At 40.9% G+C, this 24,496-nt stretch overlaps 1 protein-coding gene across 1 annotated transcript; it reads right to left on the bottom strand.

The window, feature by feature from the left end:
- Positions 1 to 7,856: 7,856 nt before the first annotated feature.
- On the bottom strand, positions 7,857 to 20,561 carry LOC114356419 (uncharacterized). Its single transcript, XM_028309585.1, has 6 exons — positions 20,373 to 20,561; positions 19,257 to 19,371; positions 17,989 to 18,076; positions 14,109 to 14,384; positions 12,966 to 13,133; positions 7,857 to 9,071 (listed from the first exon to the last, which is right to left on the bottom strand). Exons 1-6 carry the CDS (start codon positions 20,496 to 20,498, stop codon positions 8,786 to 8,788), a joined length of 1,059 nt encoding a protein of 352 aa, XP_028165386.1. The 5' UTR covers positions 20,499 to 20,561; the 3' UTR covers positions 7,857 to 8,785.
- Between the last annotated feature and the right edge of the window lie 3,935 nt (positions 20,562 to 24,496).

Raw genomic sequence — 24,496 nt, 5'->3', positions numbered from 1 at the left:
TTTCTTTATTTTATTTAAGAATACCTACCAATTATTATTCTTCTATCTTACTTCAAGTTCAACTCACATCCACTCCAGTATTATTCGTTTTGCTTTGTAGTCTCATCCCATGGGTTTTTGTAACATTATAAGGATATTTAATACCTACTGGGACGTGTAAAAATGCCTTTTAAAAGCCTACTTACAAAAATAACTGAATTTAATAAGGTATTTCGATTCAACACATGAAAAAGGGTACAACAAGGGGGCTTATTCCACTATTCCCCGTAGACAATCCCCGTCAACGGGGATTAATCAACTTTATGTTCACTATTCCCCGTTATATTAGGATTTTATGTTTAACATTATAAGCTGCAATTGGCGTTAACGGGGAATAGTGAACAAAAAGTTCACTAATCTCCGTTGACGGGGATTGTCAATGGGGAATAGTGGAATAAGCCCAACAAAGGTTTTAAAGAAAATGCATAATTTCGCTCGTATGTATTTTTTAATGAAATCAGACATTATGTTACAGTTTCATTTAAAATTACAATTTTCTCGCATCGCGTTAACTATCGCCACGTACCGCGAATGCTGTGCGCACCAACTAGTTTCTTTAGTGGAAAGTTTACCTCATACTAAAATACTGGTAAAGATTGCTATTGATCGTTTCATCCACGAAGACAAGACCAATTTTGGTCGAGGGAAGCGCGGGGCGCGAGGAGTTTGATCCGAGCAATCCGAGCGTCATCATTGTAGTTTGCACGCGCACTCACGGACAACTATCCAATGAGGGTGTTCGCGATTGAAAAATCCGCCAGATGGCGGGACGTGGATGTAGGGTCTGACTGCTGCGTGATTGGTGGATTTTGACACATCTGTCAATGTCATGTCAAAAATAACCAATCATGCAGCATTTGGACCTCGCGTCTACGTATTGCCATCTGGCGGATTTTTCATTCGCGAAAACCCTCATTGCAACGCTGCCAATGCCAACAATGACGTTCGGATTTGTCGGATCAAACTCCCTGCTCCCCGCGCTTCCCTCGACCAAAAATGGTGGGGCGCGACTTCGTGGATGAAACGATCTATACTTAGATAAGGAGTTATATTAAAAAGAAAACATAACATTGAGTCAATGATGTATTTGAAACAGATTTATTCAGTTTTTAGGAACTTTAAAATTAAGCACAATTTAAACTTCCCCTTCACACTGGCTGGTGCAACGCAGCGCAAAATTTAACGAATTTTATTATACAATAAATTACATTATTAGTTTACAATCGCATCGCACTGTATAATTCGATTTTATTTGAAACGCCTCTCTCACAGTCAGTCTTTAAAAATAATTTACCAAAACTGAAAGGTTTATACAGTTAACAATTTATACGTCTTTTGGTCTATCTTTTTAATATCAAGTCCCACAGTTTCGGGTATTATTTTTGTATTACAGCTATCTAATGTGTGATACACATAATGAGTGATCTTTTAACACATTAACTAAATTGACTTAGTCTTCAGCTTTGGTAAATTCAGTCCAGACAAACCTGGGAGGCCACACTCAAGTTTATACATCACGCTTAGATTCATCGAATTTAATAATTTTACATTAAAGTACAGTTAAATTCAAGTTTTGTTCATTCTATGCCAAATAACGCAAGATTTTTCAGTGAACTCAATATGTTTCAAATACTGAACCGATCAATACAACGGGTTCAATTTTATTTTCTTATTAATCACTAACATAATTATTTTATTTGTGTAAAAATTTGGCACATAACGAAATATCTATTTGGCTAAATATTGTTAAGAGGCGTACGTAAGTCTCGCACTATTTGGGATAAAATTCACTAGTTCGAAGCAAAATTGAAACTCAATCGAACATAAACGACGTCTCTTACTGTTTTAAACTAAACATCTATTAGGGCGCCGTGTCCTTACGTTTCACTCCTCTTAACCACATTATTGGGAATATTGGGAACTCTATTATCTTGTATTAAGATACAAAAACTGAACATTTCTTGTCCAATTCCCCGTGATGAGGCGTATGTTCGTAAACTAAGGGATTCGAGCGATCAAACGCGATTCGACGCAGCGCCCTAGTGGACGTAAGCCTTTATTGTAACATAGTGGACTACAATCTTACTTCCAATTCAGTTCACACGGTCAGACCCCACGTACATTACATTATATGTACAAGTTATTTACGACATACGAATATCACAGAGCAAAATAATACTGAACGAGTGAATTTGATGCTAGAGTAAGATCAAATGTTTTTGGAGATTTATATGTAGTTAAATTAGTTAACCCGGTGATGTGTTGAAAAATAGTAGATCTGCTCGTCTATTCCCGGTTGTTGACACTGAGGATAAATGGGAAAAATAAACCCGATTGTCAGCAGTGGCGATGTACTATAACACATACTTTCCCAGTTGTAAAAAAAAAATGTATTTATTGCCTTCGAACCATTAGACAGGTACAGGTAGTTAGACTTACAACTATAATAATATGAAGTACACCGAAGGCAATTGGACCTGGCTCAGTCTACGTTGTAAGGAGAGATCCTTGCAACACTGGTTTTCAGCCATGCCCATTCTCTAGGATGTTGAGCGAGAATAATTGTAAATTTTGAATTGTAGCTACAGGCTTTCTCACCACTGGTGACAAACGAGAAAAAATCGCCAGTGGGGACGTACGACTAAAATATTGTCGCAAATGTCACACCATGCATGAACATACGCAAAATAAAAGTCAAGTAAGACCGTCTGCGTACCTGAACATATAGCAAATTGTTCGGTTTTTAAACAAAAAATCTTTATAACAAATATTTGTCTTCAGTGACATAATATATTACGTATATGCCTTAATTCATCCAAAAACATTTGCTAAATGAGCTATAATAATAATGAATAGTTCCTAGGAAGACGTAGACATGTAATACTACAATATAGGTTTAACACAAATGCAAATAACAAAGTGGGATTCATTTTAAACTAAGTTTCAGATACCATTGGACTGCTGTAGGTATTATTTATTATTTTTAGGGTTTTGCTACTGAGCTCCTATGCTGATAGGAGGTATTGAGAGAACTTTTTGATGTTTTATTGTCTTATACAGCTTTGGTCTTTCCGATTTAGTCATTATTATAGAAGACCATTGAGGGATGATAGAAGGGGGAGTCACAAAAGATCACAATAGGCTAGTTTCCTAAAAAAAAAAACTTAGTCCGCCAATTACATTATCAAAAAATATTGCACACGTAGATTTTTTGAATGACGTCATAGGCCTGTTCTTTTGAACTTTGGCGCACTTAATCTCTTTTAATTTTTCATTAGTTTGAATAAGAAGCATACGTAACGAGTATTTTTTGATAAGTTAACCGATGGACTAATTCAAACTCTTGCTTTTATCCAGGAAACATCCCTATTGGTTGTAGCGAGAAACACTTTACCGTGAAAACACAATGGCATCTGATTTGGGTTTACCACAATAACTTAACAACTAAACTCACAAGCCTTAAAAGAAAAGGATTTATTCATAATGAACGTTGTTTTATCATTATACTATTTCACAATGACACTTACTTCCAATATCAGTTTTGAGATCAGTGTACCTACCATGAGTTTACGTTAGGTGTGCTCGCTAGCGAGTACGTCAAAAATCTCTATGAAGATTTTGTTTCTTGAAAGTAGCCGCTAGGGGCGCTGCACAATATGTCATACAATTAATGTCATTTTTTTACGCAGTCGCTATCGAGCACACCTAACGTAAACTCATGGTAAGTACACAGTTAGATATGCGACTAGATTTAAATTAACCATTTTGTCTAAGTAATAAGTCCACACAAAAGTATGGAGTAATTTTTAATCAATAAAATTATAAATACGTACACTCATAGCGTAATCTATGGTTTCACCGAATAAAATTATAATGGTCATACCAAAAACAATTTAAAGTAATAATAATAAACACTTTATTTTTTTAAATAACTTTCAGCGGCTGGGCCAAAACAATTCACTTTTTAAAATTTTGAATAACGTTAAAAATTTGGCACGAAAAATTTTCTGAACTCTGTAAAATTCCCTCGTTTTCTAAATTATATTTATGTACTAGCTACTGGCACGCAAATGAAGATCAATATTTAAAAACGAGTACACGCAAGCCCGATTCAAAGTAGTGCGAATTACTACGTTAGTCTCCCGAGCTTACGTGCGACTCTTAAGGAAGCCTAACGATTCGTAAAGTTAAATTAAAGTGTTCGAATATCGAAACGCCCGCTTAAGCAAACGTCTCATACCACTAAAATCCTGGCAAGACATAATACAACGACCTAAAGCCTGGCGTACATTAGGATACCAGATCGAATTATGATCTTAGTGAAAAAACATTTTGTAATTGTTCCCACTTTGGTAAAATCGGCAAAAGAGGTTGATTAGAAGTTAAATTTATTGTATTTTATATACCATTAGTCTGTCGCCATAACAACAATGTTAACAGCATATTGTTGTGTTCCGGCAGTTAGAGGTAAGATAGCCAGTTCCTCCGTGGTTGAGGATTCCGGGTGAAGCTCGCTTCTACCTTCGGCCTGATCATCACTTACCATCATGTGAGATACAGGCCAAGAGCTTCCTCGTTGTGGATAAAAAAAACATTGTGGTGCCATCGTTCGTTCGTTCATCGTTTCAGCCAAATGACGTCCACTGCTGGACAAAGGCCTCCTCCAAGGATTGTGGTGCCATTTAGTGCATAATATACAACACAGTCAAGTTAACTGCGCACCTGGCGAATCGCATTCCAGCGAAGTGCACAGTTAGCTCAATTGAAAGTTACTTAGCATTTCGAGGTAAGTACTAAATAAACATGTTTCTAATGTAGCCAGGGCAATATGAATATTTACAATGAGTACGTGTATGGTATGTCTTGCCGCGGTTTGTATGACGCGTATGAGACTCCGAATTTAGAATTTCTCGTTAACGTAACCTATCTACGGCCGATCGAAGCGGCCCCTATACAATATCTACAAAGAAGCCCGAAGCTCAGTATTGGCGGAGTGGACACAACAATAATAGTGACAACTGTAAACTTATTGAATCATGTGCAAATGTAATAGGAGCTGATTTGCATCAAAAAAGTTTTAGATTCGTCAAAATGATGGCTGCAACAAAAATGCCTGAGCCAGGCATTTTTGTTTTATTAAGTAACTAGCTGTGCCCGCGACTTCGTCCGCGTGGAATAATGACTTTGGGTAGGCACTTTTAATAATTTAGTCTAATTATTTTACAAATAGCTTTTGCCCGCGACTTCGTCCGTGGAGAAGTCGAAAACGTTCTCATACGATTATTTTTAAATGTTTTAACGTTATTATCTAAATGTTTGAATACTTTTAAAATATAAAAATCAGGTTAAATAAACATGAAAATATTTTTTTCTTATATTTTATGAATATGCAGCTCGGCCTTTGATCCGGTGAAAGTTACTCGGTGGTATTATTTTTTTACAACGAAATCGAAAACTACACCTACCGCAGTATTATTGGTAAACTTTTTTTTATATTTTCCTACGGGTGCTAGAATTACCAAGCTTCCAGCATGCCACTGGCCGTGGGAGAAGGAGCTTTTCCTCAAGACTACTCCCACTACCTCAAGGGCCTCCGCCAAAACTCTCGCGCGAAAATGAGTTTATGTATACAGCGCAAGCAGGTGCCCGCGGCATGACTTTCATGCATTACTATGCATTGTTGGGCGAGCGCACGCAGCGGCCTCACTTAACCACTCCGAGGTTAAGTGAGGCCCCTAGAGTATGGTAGTCGTTAACATGACGTCATGATTGTAAAAAAATGCACTAATGAGTAATTAATATCAACTTTGAAGCAAATCACCACTAAAATAACTTTCTACCCCTTTTTAACATAGTTAGGGGGTGCATTTCACTAAAATACGAAACACGTCTTCCATTAATTCTGTTATAGAATGCTTATGCAAAATTTTAAGTAGATTGGACGAAGGAATCTCGTTATTTCATACAAACTTTGCCCCTCCTTTTTACCTCCTTAGGGGTAGAATTTTGGAAAATCCTTTCTTATCAGATGCTTACGTCATACAAAGAACACACCGTCCAAGTTTCAGGTCTTTACGATCAGCGGTTTAGGCTGTGCATTGATCCATCAGTAGCGCGCGTAGTACTTGATCATTATTTTGCTGCGATGTGATTTTAAAACTGCGATATCTCCTAAGATATTTATTGAAATCGAATGGTGTAAAGGGCAAGAATATTTAAAATTAAATACTTGTGATGAATAACTTATTTATTTGGATAAGGATTAATATCATGTTTATGAAAAAACCTCCGCAAATAATGCATTAATATAAAACAGATTTTTTTTGCATAAAAAGGGTTACTATGAGCCAACCTTAAAAGATAGACATATACTATCGCGGACTTTTTTTTAGAACTTTTAAAGGGGAACAATCCTGTCATACATGATTTTTGCGAAACTTTAACCGTTTACGCAGCGTCAGCTCTCAAAAGGAAAAAAATCACTGATTTGAAACATTCTTCATTGGTGCTCCGCTCCTATTGGTCTTAGCGTGATGATATATAGCCTAAAGCCTTCAGGAACTAACGGGCTATCCAACACAAAAAGAATTATTCAAATCGGTCCAGTAGTTCCTGAGATTAGCGCGTTCAACCAAACAAACAAACAAACAAACAAACAAACAAACTCTTCAGCTTTATAATATTAGTATAGATAAATAAAGTACATCAAACCAAACCTCATGGTTTTTTTGTGTTTTTAGCTAAGTGCTGTGTAATATCATTTTTAACAGACTTCAACAAAAGGAGGAGGGTTCTCAATTCGGTTGGTTACGTTAAAAAATCGAGAAATGGAACCTTTTACAACTTCTGAGTTAAGAAGACATTGGAAAACCCACCAAATTATTGAATTTTAAGTTAGGAGCCGGGGTCGGTTCACAAATAAAGCCTGGTCTGTGAGCACGTACAATTTTGTCCAATGACCCCAAGCTACCCATCCTTATCGCTCGCACACTCACTGCGGGTGCCAGTCGCACAATCGCGACAGCAATATAATTACGCGCGAGCGATAAGGATGGGTAGCTTGGGGTCATTGGACAAAATTCTACGTGCTCGCAGACCAAACTATAGAAAATAATATTTTATCCACTATTATTGTTACATCCACCGCGCTATCGAGATAATAAAAAACGCAACTATCCACCTACGTGTAAAAGCTATAACTTCAAAGTCTACAGCAAATTGTAAAAGACTAATTTAATTAATTGGCCCATTTATAAGTTTCGTCCTAACACTAACCTAGGTCGCGCAGTCAGTGGCCTCACCGCGAGCGGGGCGGTCCATGTACGGCCGCGGCTTCACTGAGCGCTGGCGACGGTTTACGACTACAATCTGTCATGCCTTTGATTTATGTGAAAATCGCCAATGCCAATTTAATGTGGTAGCTATCTTCAGGTCAGGTTTCACAATTAAGTATTTCAAAGATGTGATTTCGACTGTAATTGATCGGAATAAGGTTTAAAATCAAATGTTTAGTTTAGTTCCAAGTTGATGGATTAATAGGCAGTTTAGGCAACAATACCGTATTTTGTAAACACATGAGAATTTGACGAGACTATATTTTGATTCCCAAGATTAAGCAAAGTAGGCGTGGCCTAAGATATTATTACCATATAAGGCTGTGTTTAATATGTATCTCTCTGTTTGTAATTCAATGAGGGATTTCGCGTATGAAAGATCCGCTAGATGGCGGGACGTGAATGTGGGGTCTGACTGCTGCGTGATTGGTGGATTTTGATATATCTGTCAATGTCATGTCAAAAATAAGCAATCATGCAGCATTTGGACCTTGCGTCTACGTATTGCCATCTGGCGGATTTTTCATACGCGAAAACCCTCATTATAGATAGGCAATAACATCGTATTTGTCACATAAATCAACGGCTCAGGCAGTAGACCGATCGCTCAGGGCTCTCAGTGGTCCAGCGGTCCGGGACTACAATAGGGCAGTCCATAGCTCGGTCGGTAGGTAGTCTGTTCTCTGATCAGTAGTCTACACTGGCTAGCGGTTAGGGTTGCCAGGCGATTAATACCTGTCAGCTTGCATGGATAGATTTGATTTTATGATTTGTTTTAATAATTAAATTCAACCAACGATGGTGATGTTTATATTTTAGTTAAGCTAGAAGTTTGAACAAGAATGCTACGGATTTTGGTTAGGTTTTTAGATGTTTTACCGATCCATTTATTTAACTTTTCCACGCACTCGTGACCGATTGAATTCTCATATGTGAATTATTTTTCATGATGAAGATCCTTAATTACATCGTAATCTAAATATCCGATTGAGCAATCAAGTATCTGAATTTCCGGTTTCAAGGCCTGGCAACCCTAATCACTTTGCTCTTCGTACACTATATACAGGGGTGAGCAAAATACGGCCTGCGTAGGGCTTTAATCCAGCCAACGATTTTTGTAGGAGTATTATTCTATCAACATAGGTTTGAGATTGAACTGACTTTTAATATGGACCAGACTATAGTCTGTCATCAAGTTCATATTCAGTAGCTTTATCATGAGTTTACACGAAACGCCTAAAAAAAATTATGACGATTTTAGTCTTTGAGAGTAACCGTTAGGGGCGCTGTACAATCACTTAGGAGCACGCCTAATGTAAACTCACGGTAAGCACACAGAAATACGAACTAAATACTGTCCCATTCGTCGGCTAGATTTGGCCCCGAAAACTTTTAAAATATCCACCCCTATACTAAACGCTCGCGCGAGTGGAAGGCATAGTGAACGTCAGGGTATCATTCACGAAGTACTGATCCTGCTCCTCTTCATCAGGCAAATAATATCCATAACTACCGTCATTCGACTCGGTGTCGGCGTGAGGGTTCTTTGGCAACTGGCAGTTGTAGTCCTCCCATCGGTGTTCCGGAGATTTTCTCCGTTTCGCGAACAACATGGATCCGTCGAACGCGTATTCGTCGTCGAAATGCAATACTGCGTCGTCGTAGAAGTAGTTTTCTACGCGTTTGTTGGCTGTGTTCCTGGAATAGGAATGGGGTGGTTAGAAGGTTGACAATATTTTGAAGAAAACATAATGAGAATGCACTGATGTATGTATCAATTTCTTGAAGCATCAGTGCTCATATTCCATGCGTCCATTAATTATGGTTACAGAGTCAAACACAGATTTCGGCCTATGTAGTTGGAGTTGGGGCGATGTTGCAACAAGTGGTGGATGTGCTGTGATTGTACCTAAATGGACTATCAACCTACCTTGGCTTGCTATATCTGGAGTAGTTCCTCACTTTTCTAGAGGCAAGGAGAAGCTGCAACTAGTGTGTCTCTAAGGGGAAAGGAGACGCTGCAAAATTGCTGATGAGGTCACCTTCCTAGTTATGTTTGCAGCAGTTTCTTCCTCCTCTGAGAGGATAGGGAATTTTGAAGCTGGTGTAACCTTGAACTTTTGACGTTAGCATCTTTCTAGCTACGTTTTGGAGCAGTTCCTGTTATGTTTTGGAGCAGTTCCTGTTATGTTTTGGAGCAGTTCCTGCTGTTTTGGAGCAGTTTCTGCTGTTTTGGAGCAGTTCCTATTATGGTTTGAAGCAGCTATATTTTGGAGCAGTTTCTGCTCTGTTTTGGAGCAGTTTCTGCTCTGTTTTGGAGCAGTTCCTGCTTTGATTTGGAGCAGCAGTTCCTGCTTTGTTCTGGAGCATTTTCTCTCTTCTCTGAGGCAACATCAGAAGCTGAAAATGGCGCTAGCTTCAATTTAAGATATTATCACCTACCTAGCTATATTCTTGAGCAGCTTCTTCCTGGCGTAGGACGACTTCTCGGAGTCGTACAGCGACACAGCGACGACGGCGGCGACTCGCGCGGCGCCGACGCGCGGTACCCGAGTAGTTGCTCGTTGTTGTTGAGGCGTCTTATGTAGGTGGAATAGGTGCGATTTTGCAACGAAAATGGCTGATGTGCCGTTGAATGTACCTGAATGGGGCATTAACTTACCATGGTATGTTCTGGAGTACTTCCTCAATTCTCTGAGGGAACAGTAGAAGCTGCTACTGGTGCGGTGTGACCTTAAGTGTCTGATGAGGTCACCTATCTAGTTTCGTTTTGGAGGAGTTTCTTCCTTCTCTAAGGGGATTGGATTATAAGCTGTAACTGGCGTGACGCTAAGTTTCTAAGTATGTTATGGAGCATTTTCTTTCTCTTTTAGATCCCCCCCGATCTTAAGTAGTGGTGCCTTACTTCTCTAGAGTAGATAAGAGCAGCTGACACTGGTGCTATCTTGACTCAATGATATGGACACTGACCTGGCTATGTTCTGCAGCAGTTTCATTCTTTTTTGAAGAGACTGGAGACGTTTCCCCGCCGTCACTAGCTTGAATCTATATGGGCACCTTCCTAGCTTTGTTTTAAAGCAGATTCTCTCTTCTCTGAGGGTATGTCAGAAGCTGAAAATGACGCTATCAATATCAGTACCTACCTAGCTATATTCTTGAGCAGCTTCTTCCTGGCGTAGGACGACTTCTCGGAGTCGTAGTCGTCGACGAGCGGGTCGCGGCTGCGCGCGGCGCGCGACCACAGCGACGACGGCGGCGACTCGCGCGGCGCCGACGCGCGGTACCCGAGTAGTTGCTCGTTGTTGAGGTGTCTTATGTAGGTGGAATAGGGGCGATTTTGCAACGAAAATGGCTGGTATGCTGTCGAATGTTCCTGAATGGGGCATTAACCTACCTTGCTGTGTTCTAGAGGAGTTCCTCACTTCTTTAGAGGCAAGGAGAAGCTGCAACTGGTGAGACCTTTAGTATCTGAAATCGGCATTTTCCTAGTTATATTCTGGAGCAGTGGTTGATATGTTTTGGAGCACTTCTTGGCTATATTTTGGAGCAGTGCCTGCTATATTCTGCAGCAGTTCCTGTTATGTTTTAGAGCAGTTCCTGATGTTTTGGAGCAGTTCCTATCATGGTTCGAAGCAGCTATATTTTGGAGCAGTTTCTGCTGTTTTGGAGCAGTTCCTATCATGGTTTGAAGCAGCTATATTTTGGAGCAGTTTCTGCTCTGTTTTGGAGCAGTGCCTGCTATATTCTGCAGCAGTTCCTGTTATGTTTTAGAGCAGTTCCTGCTGTTTTGGAGCAGTTCCTATCATGGTTTGAAGCAGCTATATTTTGGAGCAGTTTCTGCTGTTTTGGAGCAGTTCCTATCATGGTTTGAAGCAGCTATATTTTGGAGCAGTTCCTGGTATGTTTTGGAGCAGTGCCTGCTATATTCTGCAGCAGTTCCTGTTATGTTTTAGAGCAGTTCCTGCTGTTTTGGAGCAGTTCCTATCATGGTTTGAAGCAGCTATATTTTGGAGCAGTTTCTGCTCTGTTTTGGAGCAGTTCCTGTTTTGATTTGGAGCAGTTCGTGCAACGTTCTGGAGCAGGCAGTTCCTTCCTTTTCTGCGGGGATAGGGGAGGCTGAAACTGGCACTACATTATCGACACCTACCTAGCTATATTCTTGAGCAGCTTCTTCCTGGCGTAGGACGACTTCTCGGAGTCGTAGTCGTCGACGAGCGGGTCGCGGCTGCGCGCGGCGCGCGGCCACAGCGACGACGGCGGCGACTCGCGCGGAACCGTGCAGGAGCTAGTTGTTTGAGGCGTCTTATGTACGTGGAATAGGGGCGATTTTGCAACGAAAATGGCTGATGTGCTGTCGAATGTACCTGAATGGGGGAACAACTTACTTAGGTATGCTCTGGAGTAGTTCCTCACTTTTCTAGAGGCAAGGAGAAGCTGCAACTAGTGTGTCTCTAAGGGCAAAGGAGACGCTGCAAATATCTGATGAAGTCACCTTCTTCCTCCTCTGAGTATCCAAGTTTGAAGCTGATGTAACATTAAACTTCTGATGTCAGCACCTTCCTAGCTACATTTTGGAGCAGTTCCTGTTATATTTTGGAGCAGTTCCTGCTATTTTGGAGCAGTTCCTATTATGGTTTGAAGCAGCTATATTTTGGAGCAGTTTCTGCTGTTTTGGAGCAGTTTCTGCTGTTTTGGAGCAGTTCCTGCTTTGATTTGGAGCAGCAGTTCCTGCTTTGATTTGGAGCAGCAGTTCCTGCTTTGTTCTGGAGCATTTTCTCTCTTCTCTGAGGCAATATCAGAAGCTGAAAATGGCGCAAGCTTAATTCTATGTACCTAGCTATATTCTTGAGCAGCTTCTTCCTGGCGTAGGACGACTTCTCGGAGTCGTAGTCGTCGACGAGCGGGTCGCGGCTGCGCGCGGCGCGCGACCACAGCGACGACGGCGGCGACTCGCGCGGCGCCGACGCGCGGTATCCGAGTAGTTGCTCGTTGTTGAGGTGTCTTATGTAGGTGGAATAGGGGCGATTTTGCAACGAAAATGGCTGGTGTGCTGTCGAATGTAGGTACCTGAATGGGGCATTACCCTACCTTGCTATGCTCTGGAGTAGTTCCTCACTTTTCTAGAGGCAAGGAGAAGCTGCAACTGGTGTGACCTTTAGTATCTGAAATCGACACCAGCTGCCTAGCTATATTCTGGAGCAGTTCCTGATATGTTTTGGAGCACTTCTTGGCCATATTTTGGAGGAGTTCCTGGTATGTTTTGGAACAGTTCCTGCTATATCTGGAGCAGTTTCTGCTTTGTTTTGAAGCAGTTTCTGCTGTTTTGGAGCAGTTTCTGCTGTGTTTTGGAGCAGTTTCTGCTGTTTTGGAGCAGTTTGTGCTGTTTTGGAGTAGTTTCTGTTGTGTTTTGGAGCAGTTTCTGCTGTGTTTTGGAGCAGTTTTTGTTGTGTTTTGGAGCAGTTCCTGGTATATTTTCTAGCAACTTTTGCTACGTTTTGGAGCAGTTGCAATGTTCTGGAGTAGTTCCTTCCTTTTCTGCGGGGATGGGCGAAGCTGAAACTGGTGCTACCTTGTCTCTATAATAGCACGTACCTAGCTATATTCTTGAGCAGCTTCTTCCTGGCGTAGGACGACTTCTCGGAGTCGTAGTCGTCGACGAGCGGGTCGCGGCTGCGCGCGGCGCGCGACCACAGCGACGACGGCGGCGACTCGCGCGGCGCCGACGCGCGGTATCCGAGTAGTTGCTCGTTGTTGTTGTACCTGGATAATGAAGACATTTTATAGCCCATTTAGGCTGTATGCTAGTTCCCAAAGGTTCCAAGGGAGGCGCTAAGACCTTTAAAGGGGGGCGCGGGCCATCCATGTAGGTATTAAAAAACCTGCGACCTCTGAAAGAATACTTTTTAGACTGCTCGATACGACCAATAATCTGGAGGATGGGGGCGTGGATATTTTCATGGCGCATCTCAAATAAGTTATAGAACTCCTAGCTGTATGCTAAAACTTGAGAGATTGCACCGAGCGATCGCGTGAATCCCATCTGCGTCTGCGTCACATAGCGGTGCTCAAAACGCGCGTCGATCGCGCGTGCAAAACAATACAAAGAGATGTGACTGTAGCAGATACTATGTACACTTTATTGACACACAGTCGTCTTTTGATTTAGCAAAGGATAAGATATTTTATAATAGTAAACGTAGTCAGTAGTCATCAATGTGTATTAAATTTCAATTTCTTTGGACCTAATGTTAAGGTAACTAATTGGTGACTAGTCTAATGAAATGGGCTTAAGGATTATGGTTCTAATGGTGTTCACAAACTACTAATGCTTATTCTATATTATTGTGCATCTGTGTGTCCCAAACGCTTACTACGTTAATATACATAAACATCACATTAATAATCATATTCGTATCTACAAACAACAGCGGAAGCATGAAATTAGAAAAGTAAAAATTTAATACAAAATTGTGTGGTAAATATTATACATAGCGAATGCTAAGCTAGCTTTTTAAATTTTTCTTGTGTCACAGCAGCTTTAGCATGAGATCAACAAAAAGAACGAACGAATTAACAACAAAAGAATTAACGTAAATTGGTTTGTGATGGATATTTCTCTGACATACGAGATTTTTTGTGTGATACATTTAAACAAAGTTAGAAGAAAATGGGCAAAGTAACGAATAGTGCTTATACACAAAGCATAAAGTGTTGTTTGCAAATACATACACATACCTGATATCATACATCATCATGCCCTTCCGCAGCTGTTCCCGTCTCTTAGCGACCATCTCCCTAAAATCTTCAGGATCGAACTGGAAGTCGTTCCTCGCGTTCATATACAGGTATCCCGACGCAGAGTTCAGTCTTAAGGATTGGGAGCGATCTTTGGAGGACGACTTTTCTATGTACCGGGGAATGCTGCCAAGTTCCCGGTACGCTTTGGATTTTATGTGCTTTATGTTGGTAGGAGGCACTGGTGACAGCGGGTCCCGGTAGGGGGCGTTGGATCTGAAATGAAGGGGGGTTTGGAGGCTACGAAGGTTGGGGTGAGCAGACGATATAATATAAAGAATGTACAATAGATATCTGAGCTTTGGTTTAATCACTTTTCATGAAGAACAAGCGGCGTCTTTGCTCATATCAATTTTCATGATAGAGATCAAGAGGCGTATGACGAACGGTGAGTAATACTCAATAAATTGTTTTAAAAATCTTTACATTACTAAACTGTAGTAAGTACTGAATAGTGGCACACACAGAATGGCATCTTGAAACGGTAAAATTAACTTCACCGAATCCAAGAGAAAAACAGTACCAAGTACCGTTTTTATTGCGCAATTTATTTTTTATTGCCAGAATCAAATCTCATTCAGTGATTTAGTTGCCATAAAAATAATTATACTTCTTATTCATATAAGAAACTATTAAAGTAAAAGTATATCATCTGCTCATTCATTCCGGATATATGGGTGGTTCTACTTTTAGAGTCCATCACAAAAATAAGGTTGTCCCCACAATAACGAAGGTTAATACTTAATACAAAATGAAGAAACTATCATTTATTTTATTTAAATAAAGTTAATAACACCTGTTTAGATTATCTAGTTACACTAAGTTTCAATTACAATTTAACTGTGTTAAAAAAATGACTTCAAACTTTTATAACAAAGCTAAAACGGCATGTCCCCATTAGGTGTTGCTTAGAACTATTACGTTTTTTAGAAATAATTTGTTGAAGCCACACAATTATTTTTAAATAAAAAGAGATATACATTGTTAAACATGGTAACTACAAAGTTTAATTTTATTTATCTGTAAAAATATATTTTTTTGGTGTGACGAAAGATTGTCCCGAAAATTGGAGTATCCATCGTCACGAACAGTCAAATATTAAAATAAGTTCTTAAAAAATACGTGAGTAGATCACGTTTTTTAGTAAAACGAAAGGCCATAGACCATAGAGTATAGAACGAAACTCAAATCAAGTGTTTAACATAGCCAGCTTGTCACTTCTTTTACATCAAGCACGAAAACGGGCGGCGTGTGTTTATTGGGCGTATCCTTAGTCACAGCGGTTTTTGGTATTTATTTAACGAATTTTAAATTGTTTTACTGTAAACATGATTTGTTTTTATGTAATCTTTAAGATAAAGTATAGTTTTCGATCCAAATTATCGTTATTTACGATTATTATTGATCTTTTTGGAAAATTGTATACTTCGTCACACGTATCCTTCGTAACAGGTGATCCTACATCTAAACGATGTGTCCTTTGTGCAGTTAGATAATATGTTAAGAATACTAAAAACACCTCAGAAAAAGGTATACGAATTTTGTATTCGTTTAGTAACCAGTTGAAGCAGCTTTTGAAATGTTTTTTTTTCCTTAATACTCTTAGTTTCAGTTCCTATTTGTGTAGGTTTTTGCTGATTTTCCTCATATTTTTCATTATCTATTTTAGTAATAAGCAAAGATATGCCTGTGCTTAATGAAAAATGGCTGAGACACTCATTAGTTTTCAAGTTAGATTGATTATTAATTGTTAGATGTCTACTTCATCACATTTACGTCTCCTTCGTAACGAAGAGTTTGATCTCGTCCCCTAATAAATATTATCTCTTAAACAACAAAAATGAGAGTGTTATTTTTTTTGTAACTCATTTTATGTCGGTTTTTAGTGTGTTATAGGTACTACTTTTTCAATATAACTTTATAAAAGAGAAAAATAATTGATTTTTGTTAAGTTTTAAAGGTGTAAATGTGACGAAAGGGACAAACTGTTGATTTTTATGGAATTGTTACCTGATTAAATAACGATTAACTACCAATTGTCCAAGACTGATTTAAGCTGAGATTTTGTAATAATAAATGCAAATATCTATTGAAATTTCTTTTAATTTATCGAGTTTTAAACAACTGAATTTCGTGACGAAGGATACATTTTTTTCCATCTTAGTCTAGTAAAACGCAAAAAAATATAAGTTTTGATAAAAAACTGAGCTGCTGGTCTACAGATACCGAATCTATGGTAATTTTCCTACATTTCAGTCGTATGAAATGTACTAAATAGCTTTCTTTATTTTTTTTCATGGTTAGGACCTTAAAAGTAGAACGACCCAACTATATTATAGGGGCTCACACAGGGCACTACAATAAAAACCTTACCATAATAACAAACACTAAACTTGATAAATCAGTCCCTTTTGTTGTTTTGCATACATAGGTCAACATCTAAAACTAAATGATTTCTAGTCTCTATTTACAACTGTTAATAGGTTTTATCTACATTTTCTTTACATTCGATTGTTAGTTCTGGATTTTTACAGTGGTCAGTGTTACGAGCATCGAATACCGCCGACGGGCCACTGACCACCAAAAGACGGGGTGAGCCTTGTGCGCATTAGTCGAGTAATTTAGTACTTTAATAGCTAAACGTGTCCGAAAACCAATATAGTTGAGTAGGTTACTAAATCGTTTAGTCGAACTAATACAACGAGTAACGCATCCCTGCTCACTCGCTTACGCTAAATGAGTCCGAACCGGGCGGTATAGTCGAGTTCATATCAAAACCACTTTGTAAATACTCGACCAAAGTGCGAACAGTTTTTTGGTCATTAGCGAGTAGTTTACATGTCTAGCGTTTAACTCAGTCTGTGCCTGAGGGAGCGGCACGGGAGGGGTCACATTTAGGCCTCAGCCTCGAATTTAGCGGGCAGCGGGGCGGCGGCGGCAGCGGCAGGATCTTATGCGTAAAATCAAATAGACCAGTTCTCGAAAACAGCGGCGCGGGAGCAGGCAACGAGCGGGCAGCGCACTCCTTCTTTTGCCCACAATAAATCGAGCGTTAGGAATAAATTCGAATCGAAATAAAATTGTCGCCGTTGTTCAGACATTTCGTTTGCGAATAAAAACAAATATCTCGACAACAAAACCCCGAACACAACACTTCGCCGCTGAAGCGCCGCGCGAGCTGCCCGCTTGTTTCGAGAACGGGTCTGCGTTGCCCGCCCCGCTCCCGCGCCGCTGCCCGCTAAACTCGAGGTTGAGGCCTAACATATTATGTCGTGATAGAGCATATAAATCTGAAGATCTGAAGTCGTTTGACGTTATATATAAAATCACACTCCTATTCCACTGCCTGAGTTAACCGCTTTACCTATAAAGGCGAGTTACTCTACTAAGGCCCACGGCGACTTTTCGACAGCATCGCTACTAACGCGCGTTAGTCGCATTTGCGACGCACTACAGTGTGTTTACCATGAGTTCTCGTTAGGTGTGCTCGCTAGCGACTGCGTTAAAAAAATGACATTAATTGTATGATATATTTTGCAGCGCCATTAGCGGCTACTTTCAAGAAACAAAATCTTCATAGAGATTTTTGAAGTACTCGCTAGCGAGCACACATAACGTAAGCTCATGGTAGGTACACAGAAGTGATGCCGACGCGTTACTAGCGCTACAACAGCGCGACTGCATCGCTACAAAAAGTCGCCGTGGGCGAGGGCCCTATTGACTCGACTAGTGCGGACAAGTGTCAAGGCTTCAGTGTTTGCTGGTGGCCCAGCGGTGGGCACCGAGTATTGTTGCCCAGCGGTGGGCAGTGGGCACTCACTTGTTGGCGCCCCAGCAGCCGCAGGAGCAGCTGCACACGCTGGGCGCGTACTCCTCGTCCACGTACAGCGGCATCACCGACGCGTCGCCTGCAACAATTCAATATTTGTTAAATATGTACTTCGTCAAATTCGCTTTTTTTCGCCAAGTCGGGACTTTGGTACTTTTTGAGTGAAAATAGCGGGATTCTTCCGTCAGAAGCGGGACATAGTAAAAAAACGTATATAATCAAAGGTTTTCAAATATTTATCTTTTTATTTGACTTAAAATTACGTTTACGTGACAATAGATAGCAAAAGTAGCCATAGAAAATGTATTTTAACAAAAAAGTAATATTTTAAATCAGATTTACTATAGCGTTAAATTCGTCTTTAGAATAAAAAAATTAAAAAAGTTTAATTCTTTGGAATAATATAGCGTTTCAAACAATAGTCTGGTGAAGTGAGTGTCTCTCTCCGAAAAGCGGGACCGAGCCTGTCCCGCGCGGGACATTTAAATTTGATTTAAAAATCGGGACGTCCCGCCAAAATCGGGACGTTTCGCAACGCTGAGTCACACCCAAACCAGTAACCCTGTTCTTCTTCTTCTCAGTCGGTATACTCTTGTCAGAGTGGTCGTTGTCATCATTGTAAACAACGATGAGTGAGGTTCCTCTCAATACGATGCCATTCCTCGCGGACTACAGCTTTCCGGGCACTTTCGCTAACCGAACACATGTTACTCGTTGGGAATGTTTTTCCCAACGAGTCACACTGGTACTGATCACAAACATTCAATTTTTTTTATGCATGACAAGTTATAAAGAAACAATGTACAAAATACATAAAAAATCTAAATAATGAAGTAATCTAAAGCTTACAGAAAATACAGGTTAATGAGTAGGGGTGTGACTCGTTGGGAAAAAGTGGTCAAATCAATCATGATGATCAAAATGTTGACCTCATTATATGACGGCTTATGAGGGTTAGTACTATAGAGGTCAAGTGTATTTCTGGTTATCTACGAGACTCGCACACCCTGAACCCTAATGAAAATATTTTGTAAAACTGCATATTCATTTAGTAAAAAAAACATACTTATATGAGGGATGAATGACTGACTAGGTAATTTAATAACAAGGGTGCATGGCCGTATCGCGAATATGCGCGGCGATTAAAAAACCGAGGAGCTGAGAAATTGAAGAACTTGCACACTAATGCACTGGCTCACAATTTCTGCTTAATATTATTCTTCCATCTTTTCTTATTCAGAAAGTGTTTGTTTAACTACCTTGTGGCCGCTGGCGGTTGTCGGCAGGCAGCCTTGTGCCGCGTGATACACCGCGTAACACCGCGCCGTCCGCCGTGATGACGTCACCTTCCAACCGCACTGCTACTTGCTGCGCCTGTGGATAATATTGCATTTATTAGCATTTTATTTATGTTAACTTAGAGCCAGGGAAAGGCAATCTGACTCAAGGGGAAAGGTCCCAGGGAAGAGAGGGCAAATATTTTTTTAAGGCAAGGTCTCCTGCGCTTAGACTTGGACGAAATAAGGTACGTAAGCCGGATAGTACCATTTTCAGGAGCAACTGTACTGGAGGGCTAACATATTATCCATGGGGGAAGCAAGGAACCAAGGGCGATAAGAGACAGCTTTGCTTTGACAGAAAGGAAGCCCAACAGTCGTAACGACATGCGATAAGATAGTGTGAAGTGTGCCAGTCTCCTCTATAAAAGGGACGATTCCCACCACGAGATACTAATGGTTGCATCTCACCTAATGGAAAGATACTATCATGCTGAAGCCAAGAGGACTATTGAGGATTCTAGAAGCGAGGTTTAGCCAGAACTGTCTTCCCCAGCCTCAGGGGAATCTACATGTGTCAATGATTAGTGTCTAAACCTGTTCCTGTAGGAATGAGGTCTCTACTGACCAGTTCCTGTTGAAATGGATGTGTTCATGTGTTCCCCTGTTCCTGTAGATATGCCAGCCCTCTGTTCCTGTGGGAACACCAGCTCACCTGCTCCTGGGCCTGCTGGTCGCGCTTCTCGTCCTCGGTGTTCATCGGAGTTCCTTCGTCACTTCTAGAAGCAAGTTTCATCTTCAACTCTCTTTCTCAGCCATAGAGAAAACTAGAAGCAAGCTTCACCCTGAACTGTCTTCCTCCACTACAGAGGAATCTAGATGTGGCAATCATACGTCTCTAGACCTGTTCCTATGGATATGATAACCCTGACTCACGCATGTTCTTGGACCCGCTAGTACCGCTTTTCTGCAGTGGAGGTGGACCCATGCGGAGACACGGTTAAATGACTGTGGACCCATATCCAGGCTAATCCATATTAGTCTCTCTGTTAATATGGATTTGCATGAGTCTCCTTATTCCTGTAGCAATGTCCTCACCTGCTCCTGCGCCTGCTGGTCGCGCTTCTCGTCCTCGGTGTTCATGGTGACGAAGCGCAGCACGAGCAGGTTGAGGCAGGCGGCCACGATGGCCATCCCGAACAGGATGAAGATGAGCGCGAACATCACGTACGACGGCTTGCTTGAGGCGTGGTCCTTGCAGTGAGGGACCAAAGGAACCAAGGACGGTAGAAGATAGAGGCTTGCTCCAATAGGGAGGAAGCAAGGAACCAAGGGCGATAAGAGACGGAGGCATGCTCTAAAAGAGGGAAAGACCACCTCAAGATGCCTCGAGAGATCTGTGTAGCCCCTTCAGGGTTACACTCAGTTGTGACGGCATGCGGTAGGATAATGGGAAGTGTGCCAGTCTACTCTGCAAGAAGGAGGAAGCCTACGTTGAGATGCTCTTGGCTGTATCTCACTTGATGGAAAGAGACTATTATGCTGAAGGCAAAAGCGAGCTTCATCCGGAACTGTCTTCCTCCAGCACAGAGGAATCCAGCTGTGGCAATAAAACGTCTAGATCTGTTCCTGTGGGGATGAGAGGTCTCTACTGACCTGCTTTTGTGAATGGTAAGTCTCTTACTTGTTCCTGGGCCCGTTTCTCAGCAGCAGATACTAAATGACTGCTGCTGCTGTGTCAATGTGAAGTCCCTACTGGCTGTTTCCTGTTGGTATACATGAGTCTTCTTATCCCTGTAGCAATGTCCTCACCGGCTCCTGTGCCGCTTGTCTACCTTGGAGACTAAATGACTTGATGATGTAGCTGTGGCAATACGAAGTCTGTCCTGACCTATTCCTCTTAGATATGCATTAGCCCCCATATTCCTGTGGAGTCCTAGTCCTCACCTGCTCCTGCGCCTGCTGGTCGCGCTTCTCGTCCTCGGTGTTCATGGTGACGAAGCGCAGCACGAGCAGGTTGAGGCAGGCGGCCACGATGGCCAGCCCGAACAGGATGAAGATGAGCGCGAACATCACGTACGACGGCTTGCTTGAGGCGTGGTGTCTTGAAGAGGTACTATAGTGTGATGATGATGGGGGACTAAAGGTACCAGGGATGGTAAGAGACAGAGGCCTGCTCCAATAAAGAGGAAGCCCACTTCGAGATACTCTTGATGGAAAGTGCCGGTTCAATGAAGGCAGAAGTATGCTTCGCCTGGAACTATCTTGCTTAATCACAGAGGAATCTAGAAGTTTCGCACAGAACTCTCGAGGAATCTAGAAGCGAGCTTCTTCCTCTACCATAGAGGAATATAGCTGTGGCAATGATAAGTCTCTAGACCAGTTCTTATGGGAATAATAAGTCTCTAATAACCTGTTCCTGGACTCGCTGATTTCGTTTCTCTGCAATAGAGACTAAATGACCTGATGATGAGAAGTCTCTACTGACCGGTTCCCGTTGGAATACATCAGCCTCTTTGTTCCTGTGGCAATGGATCAGTCTTCCAGTTGGAGTCTTTAGTCTTTTAAGGAGCTAATGATGCTCCTATGTCAGTGTCCTCTCACCTGCTCCTGCGCCTGCTGGTCGCGCTTCTCGTCCTCGGTGTTCATGGTGACGAAGCGCAGCACGAGCAGGTTGAGGCAGGCGGCCACGATGGCCAGCCCGAACAGGATGAAGATGAGCGCGAACATCACGTACGACGGCTTGCGGTTGAGCGCGTTGTCTCGCTGGAGAGCCACCATGTCGCCGAAACCTGGAAAGGATTGTGGCATTAGTAGGCAGAAGTCTACTGTTATATGGCTAGTAAGAACTAAGGTAAGGCCTAACCAAATCTATCTATCTATACAGGGTGTTAGGTAAATGGGTATATGAGCCGAGACTAGCCCATGTTAACATACTCATATAAATACTATAGTGGTGTCAGAAAGTGGATATCGTAATATTTAATAAAAAATATTTTCCCATACAAAACTAAATAAATTATTATTATTTTAATTTTTGGACAGCCCTACGATCGCCCAACTCCCTCCTAGGTCAAACGTGGTCAAGCGGTATTTCATTCACAAATTTTGACGCGAGTCGGCACTTTTATTATTACTTTTGAACCAATTCTTCACTTACCTCTTTTTATTGACTCTGCAAGCAATCCAAGGTATTCAGGGGGTAACACTTCACTCTAATTCACAAAACGAATCGCAACACATCTATCACATCCATCCACTCACTTATTCACCTTCCCACGCTTTCAAGTGGCCGGGTAGGTTCTTGTAGTGAAATCCTATTTTCAAGAACGGGATCTCCGGGTCTCCCTTCGGTGGTATGGTGGTGTCGATTCACCCACCCGCGAAAACATTAAGATACAAGGCATCGTGGAACGAAAGGTCTCCCGGACATAAATCGTTCATCACACTAAAGAAGACACAAACAAAGTCCTATTGCACCAACACCACTCAACACACATCACCATAATTTCACTGTATTACTTAGTTATTTGAATATCTAATTATCCAGAACGTCAACAACAAAACATCGCAACGAACGCAAATTATTTACTGAAAAAATAATGTAAACAAATAAACATGGCCGCATGGCGCGATGGCGCATGCGCGGTGCAACTAGTGCGGAGTCATTATTTTTTCCATAAAATCGGTAATCGATATTGATATTTCAAAAAATCGATTAAAATATCAAATTGTTTGAAAACCATCTGAGTAATCAATAGGAATGTCTTAAAATCAATTATCGATTAATTGATAGATCCTACCTACCTGAAATCGCTCATACTATCGATGGGTCTAAATTAGTTTAACGATACCATTGCATTGATAGAAGACATTGAAAAAAAAAACACCACATCCTACCCCCCTAGTTATAAGTATCCAGACTAACACTCGATAAACCTCGCACAGGGCGCCGCCCCTCTCGCGGATACGAAAACTAGTTTCGGGACGTGAACCGGGCACGTCACTACTCCTCTTGTCATAGTAGACTTGCAATTGTGGAATAACTTGCTCGTTATTTAAATAATAGCAATTTAGAGTCAGTGAAACTAGAATAAGTAAACTATTGTGGAACCTGAATTACAAAGTGCCATTGTGTTATTGATTGTGCGTTTCCTTGGTCAAATATCCCTGTAGGCATCCTGGATAGGTACACATCCCTCATCGCAGAAGGCGAACTGGGACTTAGTACTAAACAGCGGGGTGTCAGACTGAGCTAGCTAAGACGCCCCGTTGCAATTTGGTAAATTAAGAAAACCGTAATCTGCCATGCTTTTGGAAATGTTTTAGCTAAATTTAAATTTGCGATAAACGCTGTTATTTTTCTTAGAAAATATGATATTTTATTAACGATAGTATGAGTGATTGGGTGGCCTTTCGATAGGCTATTGATAGACAATCGGCAAGACTACTGTACTGACCAACTGGATTGTAATTACGGCACTGTAATTACGACACTTTGACCCCAGACGACTCGACCTTCATTAGTCAATCATGAAATGAAAACATAACCCCAACCACTTGTCATCTCCATTAATGATTGGAAATGAATTAATGGCACCTAAATTTATTATTTGTAAAAAAAAAATCCTTCAACGATTTATTATTGAACACGTGAAAAATCTTAATCGATTTTTAGCCTTCAATGTCACCTCCTTACACATCCTTACTCCTGCGCCGCGATGATCTTCCGACTCTTTCTTGCAAGTGAAAGCCGCCGTGCGATACGTCTTGCGTCTCACTCGCACTACACGTGCCGGTCCCATTGTCCCGACAACAAAAGACCTTTCGTTGTCCTTCAAAGATTAAACAAGCGTTGGACACATTTCTTTAATGCCTAAGGTTTTTTTTTCAATGGTGTCTTATTATTAGTTAAGGTATTTTTAGTACACAATATCGTGATTTACGATGATAAAATTTAGATGATTACCTACAATGTCTCATTTTCCTTAATCATAGTTATCAAGTTTAATGATTCGTTCGTTCATTCATTTCAGCCGAATGACGTCCAAAATGAACGGTCCTGATTATTCAGTTTATTTTAATAAGTAGGTAAGTTACAGTAAATGAAGTAAAATTAATTCTTGACCACTTTGTTTACTTTTACTTATCCAAAATCCAAATCGAATCAAATAAGGTATGGGAGTATTTGACTTGTGCTAAATCTTTTTAAATGGACTGAT

Source organism: Ostrinia furnacalis, unplaced genomic scaffold (assembly GCF_004193835.3).
Source record: "Ostrinia furnacalis isolate ACB-3 unplaced genomic scaffold, ASM419383v2 OfSCF0212, whole genome shotgun sequence".
Lineage (NCBI taxonomy): Eukaryota > Metazoa > Arthropoda > Insecta > Lepidoptera > Crambidae > Ostrinia > Ostrinia furnacalis.
This window is presented reverse-complemented; position numbering and strand designations above follow the sequence as displayed.